Raw genomic sequence first — 13071 nt, forward strand, 5'->3', positions numbered from 1 at the left:
AAAAATTGAGAAAAATATTTTTGCGAAGGGAAATTCCGCAGAATAAAATTGCAAGGAATTCCGAAAATTCATAATTTTTTCGGAAATAAAATTATTAAAATATTTTACATGCTACATGCGTCGAAAACCGTACTTTTTTATGTTTCAAGCACTTCAATAGAACCAGCTATGAACCGGAAAAACAAAACTCATCAAATGGTTTTTCATCTTTTTAAAACTCAATTGCAAGCAGGACACACATTAACTAATTCGAACGTAATTTGACCTAATCCCTATTAAGGACCTAGAATACTGAGTGAAATAAAACACAGACAAAGGGGACCCGCACAATTATCATAACCATACCTCAAACAAATCATAAATAATTCCGTCAGATTTATAGTTACTATTAGTCGACATAATGCAAATTAATTAACATTATATCTGTATCGCACTCACCCTCATCACAATACAAATCACGGCTAAAATTTCACATACATGCAACACTCTATAACCCCGCTCTCGTTTTTTCAATCGACATAATAAAAAAAACACAAAAACATTACCCATCCATCAGTCAAAAGTTATGATAGAAATAGACCAGCAGCATCGCATGATAATAATTCAAAAATACATATGGTTAAACAAACATACGATTAAACATTCATTTATCATAAACTCTAAACTCATAAATGCCATCAATTATGCACAAAAGATTTTCGCGAACATTTCCATTGCCCCTCCATAACGGCACATAAAACGAATTCATAAATTCTCCAAGGCAACCATTTCATCCAGAGATATAACCTAATGATGGGTGTGCATTTTTGTGTATAGATAGACAGATATGTGTGGAGAGAATGCCGTACATAACAAATAAGGATAAATTAACCCTTTAATGTTGCTCATTATTAAATCATTCAAAAATTTTGTTTTTTTTTTTATTATTCGGGTTAGGTTGATTGATGTGCTGTGTGTGAAATGCATTGAAGTTTTAATACATTTTTTTTGTTAAGGGTATACACACTACACCGTCTATTCGAATCTCAAATTCGAACATTTTCTGGGGACTATTTTAAACTTCTCTGGGGAATCTGTGAATTATTTCGGTATATGGCTTCAATAAATGGTTTATGTGGAGGTTTTTGAAAGTTGTTAAGTGTATAGTCGCTTTGTCACAGACTCCATCCATAAATGTGATTATCTTTTCATCTCTTGCAGGAAGAGACGATTGCGTATGCTACTAGTTTTCGATTAAATTTTTTTGTTTAAATGTAAACTAAAAGCATCCGCCTCGTTAAAATGGAAATGATGCTCTCGATTATACCTCAAAATTAGCCACAGACCACAATACGACAGACGATATGGGATTGGCCTATAAAAGCGTTTTGACTTGAAGGAAATCAATAAAAATCTTCAAATCAATTACCATTTACGATTAGCTTTGGCCCAATCCCTTTGATGTTACAATTAAGTACGATTCGGTGATCATTAAATTTAAGAACTCTTAACCAATTTAACTACAAAATCAACTAACAAAATCCATAAATCCATTTTTCTTACGACTTATTACCAGAGAGTTAAACGAAAAACAGAAAAGCGAAGAAAAATTTCAATCTCTTAAAATAAAACCGAAATTTTCCCTGTTGTAACTCTGTTGCACACACTAATATGCTCCACCGAACAAATCTTTTATTTTTTGTTGATATTCTGTATCGAATCGTTCGTCACTCATATAATAATCGGATATGTTAATTACCTTGCGCAATAACTTCCATATAAAATTTCCATAATTCCGTACATAAATCCAAAATAATAGGTGGAATTTTCAATAAAGTCTTACTCACAAAGCAAATAGTTTAAACAAAACACCCGTAAACAGAGTCGTAAATCGAAAATGGATATTCTAAACAATCTTGTGAACGAAGGAGTTATTGTGTTCGGGCATGAATGTAAAGAGCATTATTGGGTCGGCAGTCGAGATTTGTTTGAATAATTGAGACCGTTTCCCTTGATACAGCGGCATAATGTAGCTCAGTGGTAATGGTAATGGTAAATTTAATTCAAATTTAGAAAAATTCGATTTGTTCACTTAAATATACATGGAAGTTGACCAAGTCGCATCCAACAAAATTATAAATTTGACGGTGGAGGTGGTCACCAAGAAAGTTAATTTGTTATCAATACATTCATATTGACAACAGTTATTTGTTTACCAAGGGGAGAAAATAGGAAATTTCAACAAGAGCGAAGCGAGCGCAGTAAGTCTCTCGATTTGAAATTCTACAATTTTCTCCGAGGTGAAAACAACGTGTTTCATGGGAATGTGGCGTAAATAACCGTTTTTTAGGTGAGAACATTTCTTTTCTGCCCACTGGAGAGAAATTGATGAGAAAGTGGAAATTTTCTCGATAGAATTGTCATCAGACAAGACGTCAACAAAATGTCAAAAGGGATTCTTTTGAAAAACAGCCTACCAAAATCGGACTTTTTTATATGTGCCTAGAAAGGACTTCGACCCTAAAAGCCAAAACACTTTCAAAAAAATTCTTCGAAGTTTGTGTGACTGGTAAAAGGTGATCAAAAACCGAAAACTTGCACATTTCTTACAAACATTTCTCCAGTTACGCGAGTGTACAGGTCGTGTGGGGTGTCATTAGAAAGGTAATCACATCTACTATTGAGCCGAATAGGGGTTTAAAATTCATCGACACTGAAATATGTGCAGTTGATGTTTCAACCGAAGACTTACACTGTTCTTACTGAAATTTCTCGAGGTACACAAAACGTACACGTCGTGTAGGGTGTCATTTGAAAGGTAATTTAATGTGCTTTTGGGCCAACCATATAAACTAATATAGACAGTTTTGATTTTTGTGTGGAACAAATGGAAAAGAGCTGAAGCTAATTCATGCTGAAATTCAACTGCCTCTGACTGTAAGGTTATTCCCATCGCATACATGAAGAAACAATTTGAACCCATAAAATGATTACAGATTATTATGACATTGTTAACATAGTTCAGTTAGTCACTAGAAATGAGCGGGTTGCCGTTCCACAAATACAAATCCCGAAGGCAGACAGTTGTCATACTTCAGGCTCGGACTGACTTGAATTTTTGAATGAACTTTTTCATATACCACACAAAGCCAGTCCGCACCGTCAACGTTCTTCCTGAAATAAACAAGTTTAGATTCTGGTTGGTTACGACTAATCTCGAGTAATAATGATTGTGGGGTCTAGATTAAAAAGCGAAAAATCGGGCTCCGATCGGATTTTTCTTAGATTTTCTTAAATTTCGGTTCGGTTATTTTTATGTTGTTCCGGATTCCGGTCTATCTCTCTTTGAAGCAAGCTCAATGCATCCACCTTACGTCCCGCGAATAAAAGATGGGGATTTGTCTTGTTTCGTTTCAGATTCGTTACGATAATACTGAAAGATGCTCTCGTATGTCTCTGTAATTAAAGCATGAACGATAATGATCTTCTAATTCTATTAAAAAGAATCAAACGAAACCATATGGTTTCCACTTCTTTTCAGAAGAAGAAAAAAAAAGCGAAGAAGGAAAATAACAGCACTACGAGTACATCAAACGCCAAGTGTTTGTTTCTTTCTTTCAGTTTTTTTTCTCTTCTTTCATTTTCTATTTTATTTGTGTTTTATTGTATGATATATTTTGAGATTGTTAGTTTTCCGAATGTATATTATGCGTACACGTCTCTTTCGTATGCTCGGTGTGTTTTCTCCTTCTTCCTTTTTTTCTCTTTTCTAAATTTTCTTATAAAAAGACTGATCATTCATGAAGCAGCTTCACTTCATAATAATATGCAACAATAAATAGCACGTTATACGGTTGTAATGTACATGAAAATTTAAATTGATGTACTTTTCGAACAAACACACAAACACATAACGTTGAGAGCACACAGTGTAATTCCCTAGCTATGCTAAGTATAAATAATAAAAGGAAATATAAGAAAAGATATGAAGAAGACACATTATTCGTGGTCTATTTTCGGCTTTTCCGTAATATTTTCTTTACATTTTGTATTTTTACATTTTTTTATTGTTATGAATATATGAAGAGGAATGAAAAGCGGATGCAATTTGACAACAATATTTATAAATTACATTTTATTTGGTCGTTCTTTTATGTTTCGAATATAGCACATAATCGTAGAGTGCATTTTGCGCTTGTGTTTTGCCGATATTTTTATTTAAGGAACTGTCTTTTAGATCTCTGTAACATTGTGACAAATGCATTCATGAGATATTGTTCGAAAATTGGCTTCGCTGCCTGAATTTACTGATTCGGATTTTGGACTAAATATTTTTGCTCGTGCATCGAACGAGATATATGTTCGGAGATAAGGTGGACTTAGAGTGACTATTTTTGGAAACTGATTTTCGTACATTTTTTAGACTTTTCTTAATTTTCCCATATTTTCCCAAATTTTTTTTAAAAGTTTTTACCAAATTTTCCTACAGTTTTTCAAATTTTCCCAAAAATTCTTTTTGGAAATTAAAGGAAAATCTAGGAAAAAGAAGGAAAATGCAAGAAAATGTTGGGGAATGTTTTCCGAAAAATAGTCCCTTCTTAGACAGTTTGCCGGATAAAGAACGCACAAGCATAGATACAGAAAATTTGTTCTTCGTGAGATGAAGCCAAAAAAATTGTCTTAGGCATATGAAATCTTAGATTCGAAATCGAAGATTACTTGACCAATTTCTCTTGTGAGACTTAAAGCTTACTGCATTTTAAGAGCAATCGATGTTTCGCTGAAAAGGCTACAAATAGTAACCCACATTTGAAAGCTAAAATAGGATTTGTTGAAGGGCAGATTCTTGTAATTTCATTGACAAAGGATATTCATAAAGAATTTTTGTAATTTTTTGTAAAGTCTGTACTAAATGCTGCAATAAATCTATTTTTACAAAAGAAAATTCTCTGAAGATTCTGCTAAAGTTTTCCAAGAGGATTTTTTACTGATTTTGTGGGTGTATTTTCATTGGATTTTGTTTCAATTTTCAAGTATTTCTTCTTTTTATTTGATTTTCTTGAGCCTTTTGACGGATTCCTATGATTTTGCTGATTTTCTTTAGGATTTCTATTAATTTGAGGATTTTCTTCTGTGAAATTTCGAAGGATGTTATTTTGACTGGCAAAGGATTGTTCCACTCTGCATTTCTAAAAAGATATCATCAAAAGTACAGTAGAAACTTCGTCAACCTGACTATGGTCGCTTACAATTTTAAGTCCGGGGTCAATTACTATTCCGTTGTCCAGTCCCTTAATGTATTTCATTCCGACACTTACTAATCCACTTTCATCCTGTCTATAGAGTACCGTTTCTTAACAGACTAATTCGATGGTCTCATAGTCCCCCTATTCAGTCACCAAATACCAAATTAAAATCAAAGAGAAAGAAAAAAACTGAAACTAACAAGATATCCAACTACCGATAACAATGTGCTTCCGTAATGGTAAAACAGTTTAACAAAATCCACCATCTCATCATTCCAGATCAAACCTATAACAAATAACAAATCATGTCTCAGCGATATCATTTTTTTCTTCTTTAAAAAAAAACGGTTCTTTTTCACCATTATACATAATTACCTATAAGTAGATGGAAACGAAACACAGAAAGAAGGCGAAGAAGAGGAGAGAAATAAAAAAAAAAATTGTTCACGTAATGAGCGACGATGATTATGAAATTTCCTTATCTCACATTTAAAATAACATTGAGGATGATGTGCATGTTATAGTTTCGGTGTCTTTTACGCACAGATCACACACAAAAAGAAGCCATCAACACTTTGTTTCTTTTGTGAGACGACTCGTGCATGTGTTCACTGGTTACAAAAGGTGTATTGTGTGTGGCGTTGATAGAAAATACGTTATTAATGTCTTTTTGTTGTTGGGCGTATTAGGCTTATTGGGATTCGATTCCATTGACGAAATACCCACAAAAGTCGATTTTTCTGGATGCTGAGTTTTAATCTGCGATATGAAAATTGGATGCGCTAAGTCGGTATAGGGTACATCTGGTATACATATATGGGTGTGTTATCACGACTTAATTTTAGGGGAAAAACGACCCCTTTGAAGTAGTTGTAAAAAAAACGGAATCTGGCAACACTGCAGCCAAGGCTAAATTGAAGGCCAGATATGTCTATAGTCAACTAATTTTACTTCCAAACAACTGAAGAGTAGTCGCAAAACAAATTGCAAAAGTTGTCGCAAAACCATTTGATTGCAACAAATTCAGGATTCGGGCTAAATTAGTTATCAAAAAAAAACGTATCTAGCCTACAATCTAGTGATGGCAGCAGTGTTGCCAGACTCCATTTTTTTGCAAAAACTGCAATAGACTGACAATACCGCGAGGATGACTAAACCTAAACTGTCTCAACGTATCCGAAGCAAACACTCGGTTATGTTCAAGTCGTGTAACCCTTGGATACGTACAGGCACGAATGACACATAGACTCTCGGAGTTCAACAGACACTCTAACAAATGGTATTAAATATTTCAACGATAAATAACTCGAAAATATAATTACATCGTACAAGACGTGGTTTTTATCTTTTCTTCTCGTTGTCAAAATGATGAACAAGTGAAAAATTAACATTTCGCTCCATTAAGTGTTCTAAAGAAAAGTTTAACAACAACAGAAGAAGAAGACAAAAAAAAATTTGTTAGAAACAAAAAAGTGAGGCTGTTGTTAGATGTATGTCGAGATGACTTTACAATTTGCGTTTCGAATATTGTTTCAAAACGAATCTAACAATCGCAAGAATCGAAACTTGATTGTTGTACGTACACAATACACTCGGTTTTGAATATGAACTCAAAGCCGTACTTATGACGGACATGATTAATTATTTTGCAAGACAAGACAAGCGTTGAAGGGTCTGTCAGATTTGGTTCGCTTTGTTAAACTGTACCGATGTTGTAACCCCTTTCGTTCAAAATTTTAATTGAATTTCTCTCACCATTTCTTCCGTCTTATCTCATTCCAGAATATTGGCAAACAACCCCATGATCCCGAATGGATTCAGCAAGAGCACCTGCAACGAATACAACCACGAACGACACATACAAGAACTCCAAAATCAAATCAATGCTCAATTTTCCAGCAAATGCGAAAAATGCTCTGCTACCCTTCCTACCCTACCTCCAAGTACAGAATCCGTATGGCGTGTCGCCCGTTTGGGACAATGCCACGGCTCATCTGGCCCAGATGACTGCAGCCATACAAAATGACAAAGAACAACATCAACCCACCGTTTCAGCCACATCATCACCATCCCAATCATCCGATCCGGATGCTCCACTCAATCTAACCAAACCAAAACTGTCGCCGATTAGTTCACCGCATCAGCATCCGCATAATCATCAATACCAGCAATCGCCGACAATGGCAACCAGTAGTGTTACGAGTACGGCCAATCAACCGCCACCTCCATCTATATCGGTGAGCAGTGCGAATTCCGGACATGGTCATCGAAATGCTAGTAGTCCTTCGACAGTAGCCGCATCGTTACGATTCATGCCGTATTCGAATATGACCGCAGCGGCAATAGGTCACAAATCTCATCCATTTGGCATGGACGAACCGGATATGATGCCAAACGCTCTGCATTGGGTGAATGCACACAATACACACAGTACGCACAATAACACCGGCAAGGTACCACAAATGGATGACGACAAGGTGCGACTAGTTCGGCAAGCCCGATCGAATCGAAGTGATCCAAGTGGTGGCAATGCTCCAGATTGTCGTAGTTTGGGCGAACGAGGTGGAGGAGCATCATCTGGTATGTCCGAGTCGGGGAAACCCCATATCAAACGACCAATGAATGCTTTCATGGTCTGGGCTAAGGACGAACGAAGAAAAATTTTGAAGGCTTGCCCAGACATGCACAACTCGAATATTTCAAAGATATTGGGCGCCCGCTGGAAGGCAATGTCTAATTCGGGAGAAACAACCGTACTACGAAGAACAGTCCAGACTGTCGAAGCTGCACATGGAACAGCATCCAGACTATCGTTATCGACCGAGACCAAAGCGAACGTGGCATCGTCCGACCGGCAAGAAGATGCGCATTTCCGAGTATAAAATGTTGATGCGAAACCGTCGAGCCGAGATGCGACAACTGTGGTGCCGCGATGGAGGGGAGAATGTTGCCTATTTGAATGATATGTCGTCTCCGTCAACGTCGGCATTGGGTATGCGTCCCGGAACGCCATCGAATGGAGGACCAATGAGTGGCTATTATCCACCGGACAGTTTATCACCTTCCGGATTTTTCGTCGGAAGGAAATGCGGCCAGTTTCGATTCGCGAGACGATGACTGAGATGAACTTCCCAGATGGCCTCCACCATCATTTATGTCGGCTAATATGACCTTTTGGTAGACCGATACCGAAAGTTGATTTTTGTGTTACGTGAACGGTGTGTCTAACACGCATAATTGAACAAAGTCGTACCGAGACAATGAATTTAATAAAATGGATTGCATTTCGAACAAGTTGCAACGGATGGACAGATAGCTATTTGTGTTGGCTGTAATGATATTGTATGTACGCGATTGATAGCACACACGAGGCTTGTGATAATATTTATTCATTTTTTTTTGTTTGTTTGTTTATGTTATTTCTGTTGTGTAAATTTAAGTCAAGTCGAAATGAATTTCGTTTCTCGTTAAAAGTTGGAAACAATGCAAACGCATCGTAACCTCTCCATAAACTGTATGCCATTTCAATGCCAATATGTGTAAACGATGATCGACTTTTCGGAAGAGAAAAAAATATTTATTTTTCGCGTAATCGTACAAATATCTTGCCATGACCCCGAGACAGATTGCCATACAACATACTGTAACCCGTATACCATATTATTTACCAACAAAATACAAGGAAAAAGAAGAAGAAACTTTCGGTGCCATAGAACCAATTTGTTGATTGTGCAGACCAATTCTTAAGGTAACTTTGATTCTTAGAGAATTTTGAAATTATTTCGATTTCGTTGCGACGATGATGCTATTAAAAATTACGATTTTTTTTACATCAATCGAACTCTGCGTCGAACAACATTTACTTTTTGCGAGAGATAAATTTTTTGTTTTTGTTTTTAATTCACACGCGCCACCCATACAATAACTCGTTTGCGTATGCTAAAATCGACATCCGAATTTATGAAATTAACATAAAAACGAAGACGTGTGCTGAATTTAATGGGTTCCGAAGTGAAACCAAAGAGCAACAAAAAATCCGTTTTTTATTCGAAAATAATTTACTTCGGAATGATGTGTCAGTGCCCGAGATGTATAAAAACTAGTGGAGGAAACGGTTTAATTCTCACACACTCTGCGGCGATAATTTCTGATGAGAAATGAAGTGTGATAAAGGAAAGATACACGAGACTCTTGGGTCTTTATTTGAAATCGAAGAATGGAATTCTGATTTGGTCGAAATTGCCATCTTCACCCGTCAGACCTATACGACTAACTTCATTAATTCAACAGATCTCCAATATTCCAAAGAGTTTGTATAATAATTTTGTGATTGTAAACTTTTCGGAAACGTAACATGCCGTCAAACATTCGTTAAATCTGTTACTTCTTTTGTTGATAAATTATCAAACACTGTTTGAAGTCAAAATCTGTTACTTCATTAGTTGTGACATAAATTTTTCAATATAAGACATCACTATTCTGAGCTCATCGGTCATTTTTCTCGTCGTTGTCGGTAGCAGATGTCAATTGAAATAAAAATCTTAACTTCAAGTAGGTTGTTCAATCTGTTTTAGTCAGGTGAAGCACATACCAGGAACCACCGCACAGAGACAAGTCTATTGTACTGGATGTTTGTTCACACGAAGCATTTTCTTCATCCTGAGTTCCAAATACCAGAGAAGCTGAAATATCTCGACCTCGTTTCTGGTGCTGTTCCAAGCTTATGCAAAAAAGCTTTTTTATCGAATTCTATTCCAGAACTTGCCAGGACTTATATTCGGGCGGACCAAAAATGTCGAATTCTCTCACCAGATAGAGAGCCAAAACGAAAATAGTTTTTCTATCTTTTTCTTTCCACCTTTTCGTCCCAGTTTTCCCAACTTTTCTATACTCAGGCGAAGAAGGTGTAATGTTTGACCACGGTGGTGAAGACGTCCGAGAATGGAGTGTAGCTCAAAAATACAACTTTTCGCAACAAAGGACGAAAAGTTGGACTTTCCATTGCCTTTATTGCGAAAAACGTTGTATACAACTCGATGATAAATGATTTTAGTCCTAGTGACTAAAAATTACTAAGTCTGTGTGAAACCACGAAGATCGCTAAGTGTTGTTTGTTCGATTCGAATTTGATGTTCGTCATAAAAGTTTGTAGGTTTGTTCGATCATATCATACTGACTATCTACTCTAAGAGCAAAATGCAAAACTCCTTAAGAAGTGAATGTCTGTGACGAGACTCTTTTCCGTAAATCAATGAAAATTGCAATCAAGTGTCATAAGAAAATTCGAATTAAATAAAATTTTAATCGATCACTTTGATGAAAGTATAGAAAAAGGACAATTGTACATAACATAACAAACGCTGTTGATAATTTTATTTAAAAACTTAAACCAAGAAAAGTTCGCTTTCTTTCAAGCAAACAGAAGAAAGAAGCTTAAATTATGAAAAAGATGAAATTTGAAACATAAATTTTAGGTGTTGAGATTGGTGCCATTTTTTATGTATAAAAAAGAACGAAAAAATTTTCCATTTTTATTTTTTTATTTTTCTAGAAAACTTTGTGGCATACATATAGTGTGTCTGTCTGAGCTACTTTATAAGTAGCATAATAAGTGGAGTGTAAATTTACTTACTAAATAAAAAAATAAGAAAAATTTTTCTTAATAGACTACGCCAAAATGATTTTTTTTCTCATTTTTTTTACATAAAGCAGCTAAAATTGAAAATAAAGATACCCGTGTCTCGTCTTTTGACGAAAAAACTTGAAACCGGAAAGATTTTTCACTTTATAAATTCCTGAAATATGTGATTTGCGCCATTTTCCACCCAAATTCCACATAAGGTCTTAAGTTTGCCACTTTGCAATTACAGTAGTATGAGTAGTATTGTTCACTCAGTTCATCCAGTTTTGACTGATTCACTGAATTTTGTTTTGATGAAATGTCAAATCGGGACAGTAAATTTTAAATCTCAAACAAGTTTGTGTCGAAAATTTGTAGTATTTCGCGTAAAACAAAGTGATACAGTTTAAATTTCGCACAGAAAATAGTTCCGAGTGTGCTCATGCTAGTGTCTTAAACAGAATTTAGGACAAATTCTCCGAAATAATTTTAAAGACAAATTAATTTGGTCAAACATTGTGGGTGTTGTGAAAATCTCATTTTTAAAAGTAATTTGGTGTGAATTGTGCCATTCAGTGTTCAATTCCTTAATTTTATGTGCCTAGAAATTGCCTGCAATGCGTTTCGTGCTAATTCAGTCGGTAAAATGTGAAGAAAACATACAAAAATATGTTTCCATTCAGGTAAACAAAATTCTTGACATGTCTGTTGTGAAGATAGTCGTAAGTGACACCACAAAACTGAATTTTTTTTGTCCGTTAATTTAAAAAATGATTTTTTTGGCGGAAATGCTTTTATTTGAACGTGTGCATGATTCCGGTAAAATAAAATAGTGATAAAGTCACCACTATTGATGACCTTTAAAATGGCATCATTGGTTAAATATGATTGGCATAGTCTATTGTAAATCAGCAGAAATGCGAAAAAATAAAATTATTTGTCAGTGAAAAATGTGTTGCTGTAGGATATAATAACGGATTATGTGCCATGGAAAAATATTGTGAAAAAAGTTGAAAAAAAGAAAGAAATCATTTCTCAGTGAATTCAAAATGAATAATTCAATAATTGGCTTTCGCTCTTGTAGAAGTGAATCAATTTCTGCAATTCATTCAGTTCAAACGTTCAGCGATGTCCAACGAAAATCGACATTTTTTTTTGATAAACACACCAAGTCAAGCCATTAACATATCGTTGTGCCATAACCAACGAGATTTTAATTTAATTTATTTAAAATAAAAATCGTATTTCATTCACTTGACACATTCAATGAATTTGCCTGTTTCTTCGGGAGATTAAAAAAAACTAAGAAACTGATCGATGATGTTACATGACTAATTCCCCAATATAACGACAATGAATCGTTTAACAACAAAAAGAAAATCGAGATGTATTTGCTTACCATCGTATCCCTTAGGCTATTTTGTAGCATCAAAATTGCATCCAAATTTACTTAAAAAAAAACCGGTTTCCATTGTAGAATCAATCGATTAGAATTTTTCACGTTCATTGAATAGTTTGGTTTATGACGACCAGCTGATGAACGAGGTTTTTTTCAACTTTCGTAGCATCGTAACTTATGATGTCATTGAACGTGACAGCTATAAGTAATACTCTTACACTTTAGAATGGAGGTAATCGTGCCATTGCCTCCCTTGGGAAACCTTTTTACCTCGTTCTTAAAGTAAAATAGCATTCTGCACACGGGAAATAATTTGATATCTCGTATCCAGATAAGTAAAAGTATCTGAGGGCTTCAGCCCGATATTACTACTATTACATAACAAAGGTTAAAAAGAAAAAAAAAGAGTTTACAGTGTGTTTTGTTGATCCAAGGCCGAGAACAATAGACACACGAAAACCGGAATATTTATCTTTTAATCCAGAGCTACGTAATGGATTTTATATGCTTTTTGAGCTTAAGGTCAATTATCTTTTCATCCCTAGGACTGTAATAGACCACTTTTGACCCTAGAGAACACAAAAACCTGTAAAGGAATTTTATTCTGTCAAAAGTACATTATAAGCGGGCAATGGACCTTGCGTCGCTAATTTAAACCTCTTATTTAACTTGGTGCATAGTTGATCAAAAATATCTTTTCATCGGACGTCGTAGCCTTCCAGTTGATTATTTCGTTGAAAGAAAGGTGTAAAAATAATAATTGTTATAGAAATGTAGAAAATTTGGTAAAAGTATTGCCGGCTCTTCTTGGATTATCGCTTCGATTT

At 35.2% G+C, this 13071-nt stretch overlaps 1 protein-coding gene and 1 long non-coding RNA gene across 2 annotated transcripts; one reads left to right on the forward strand and one right to left on the reverse strand.

Annotated features, from left to right (window-relative positions):
* The first annotated feature begins 6980 nt into the window (after positions 1 to 6980).
* Positions 6981 to 9020, forward strand: LOC119083087 (transcription factor SOX-5-like). The gene is given in 2 exon segments (XM_037192706.1): positions 6981 to 7966; positions 7968 to 9020. Coding segments are annotated over 2 exon segments (1305 nt in total). The 5' UTR covers positions 6981 to 7036; the 3' UTR covers positions 8343 to 9020.
* Positions 9021 to 12344: 3324 nt separating this feature from the next.
* On the reverse strand, positions 12345 to 12655 carry LOC119083088. The gene is made up of 2 exons (XR_005088794.1): positions 12614 to 12655; positions 12345 to 12455 (listed from the first exon to the last, which is right to left on the reverse strand). It is a non-coding gene; the product is annotated as an uncharacterized LOC119083088 (long non-coding RNA).
* Between the last annotated feature and the right edge of the window lie 416 nt (positions 12656 to 13071).

This window comes from Bradysia coprophila, unplaced genomic scaffold (genome assembly GCF_014529535.1).
Source record: "Bradysia coprophila strain Holo2 unplaced genomic scaffold, BU_Bcop_v1 contig_557, whole genome shotgun sequence".
Taxonomy (NCBI): Eukaryota; Metazoa; Arthropoda; class Insecta; order Diptera; family Sciaridae; genus Bradysia; species Bradysia coprophila.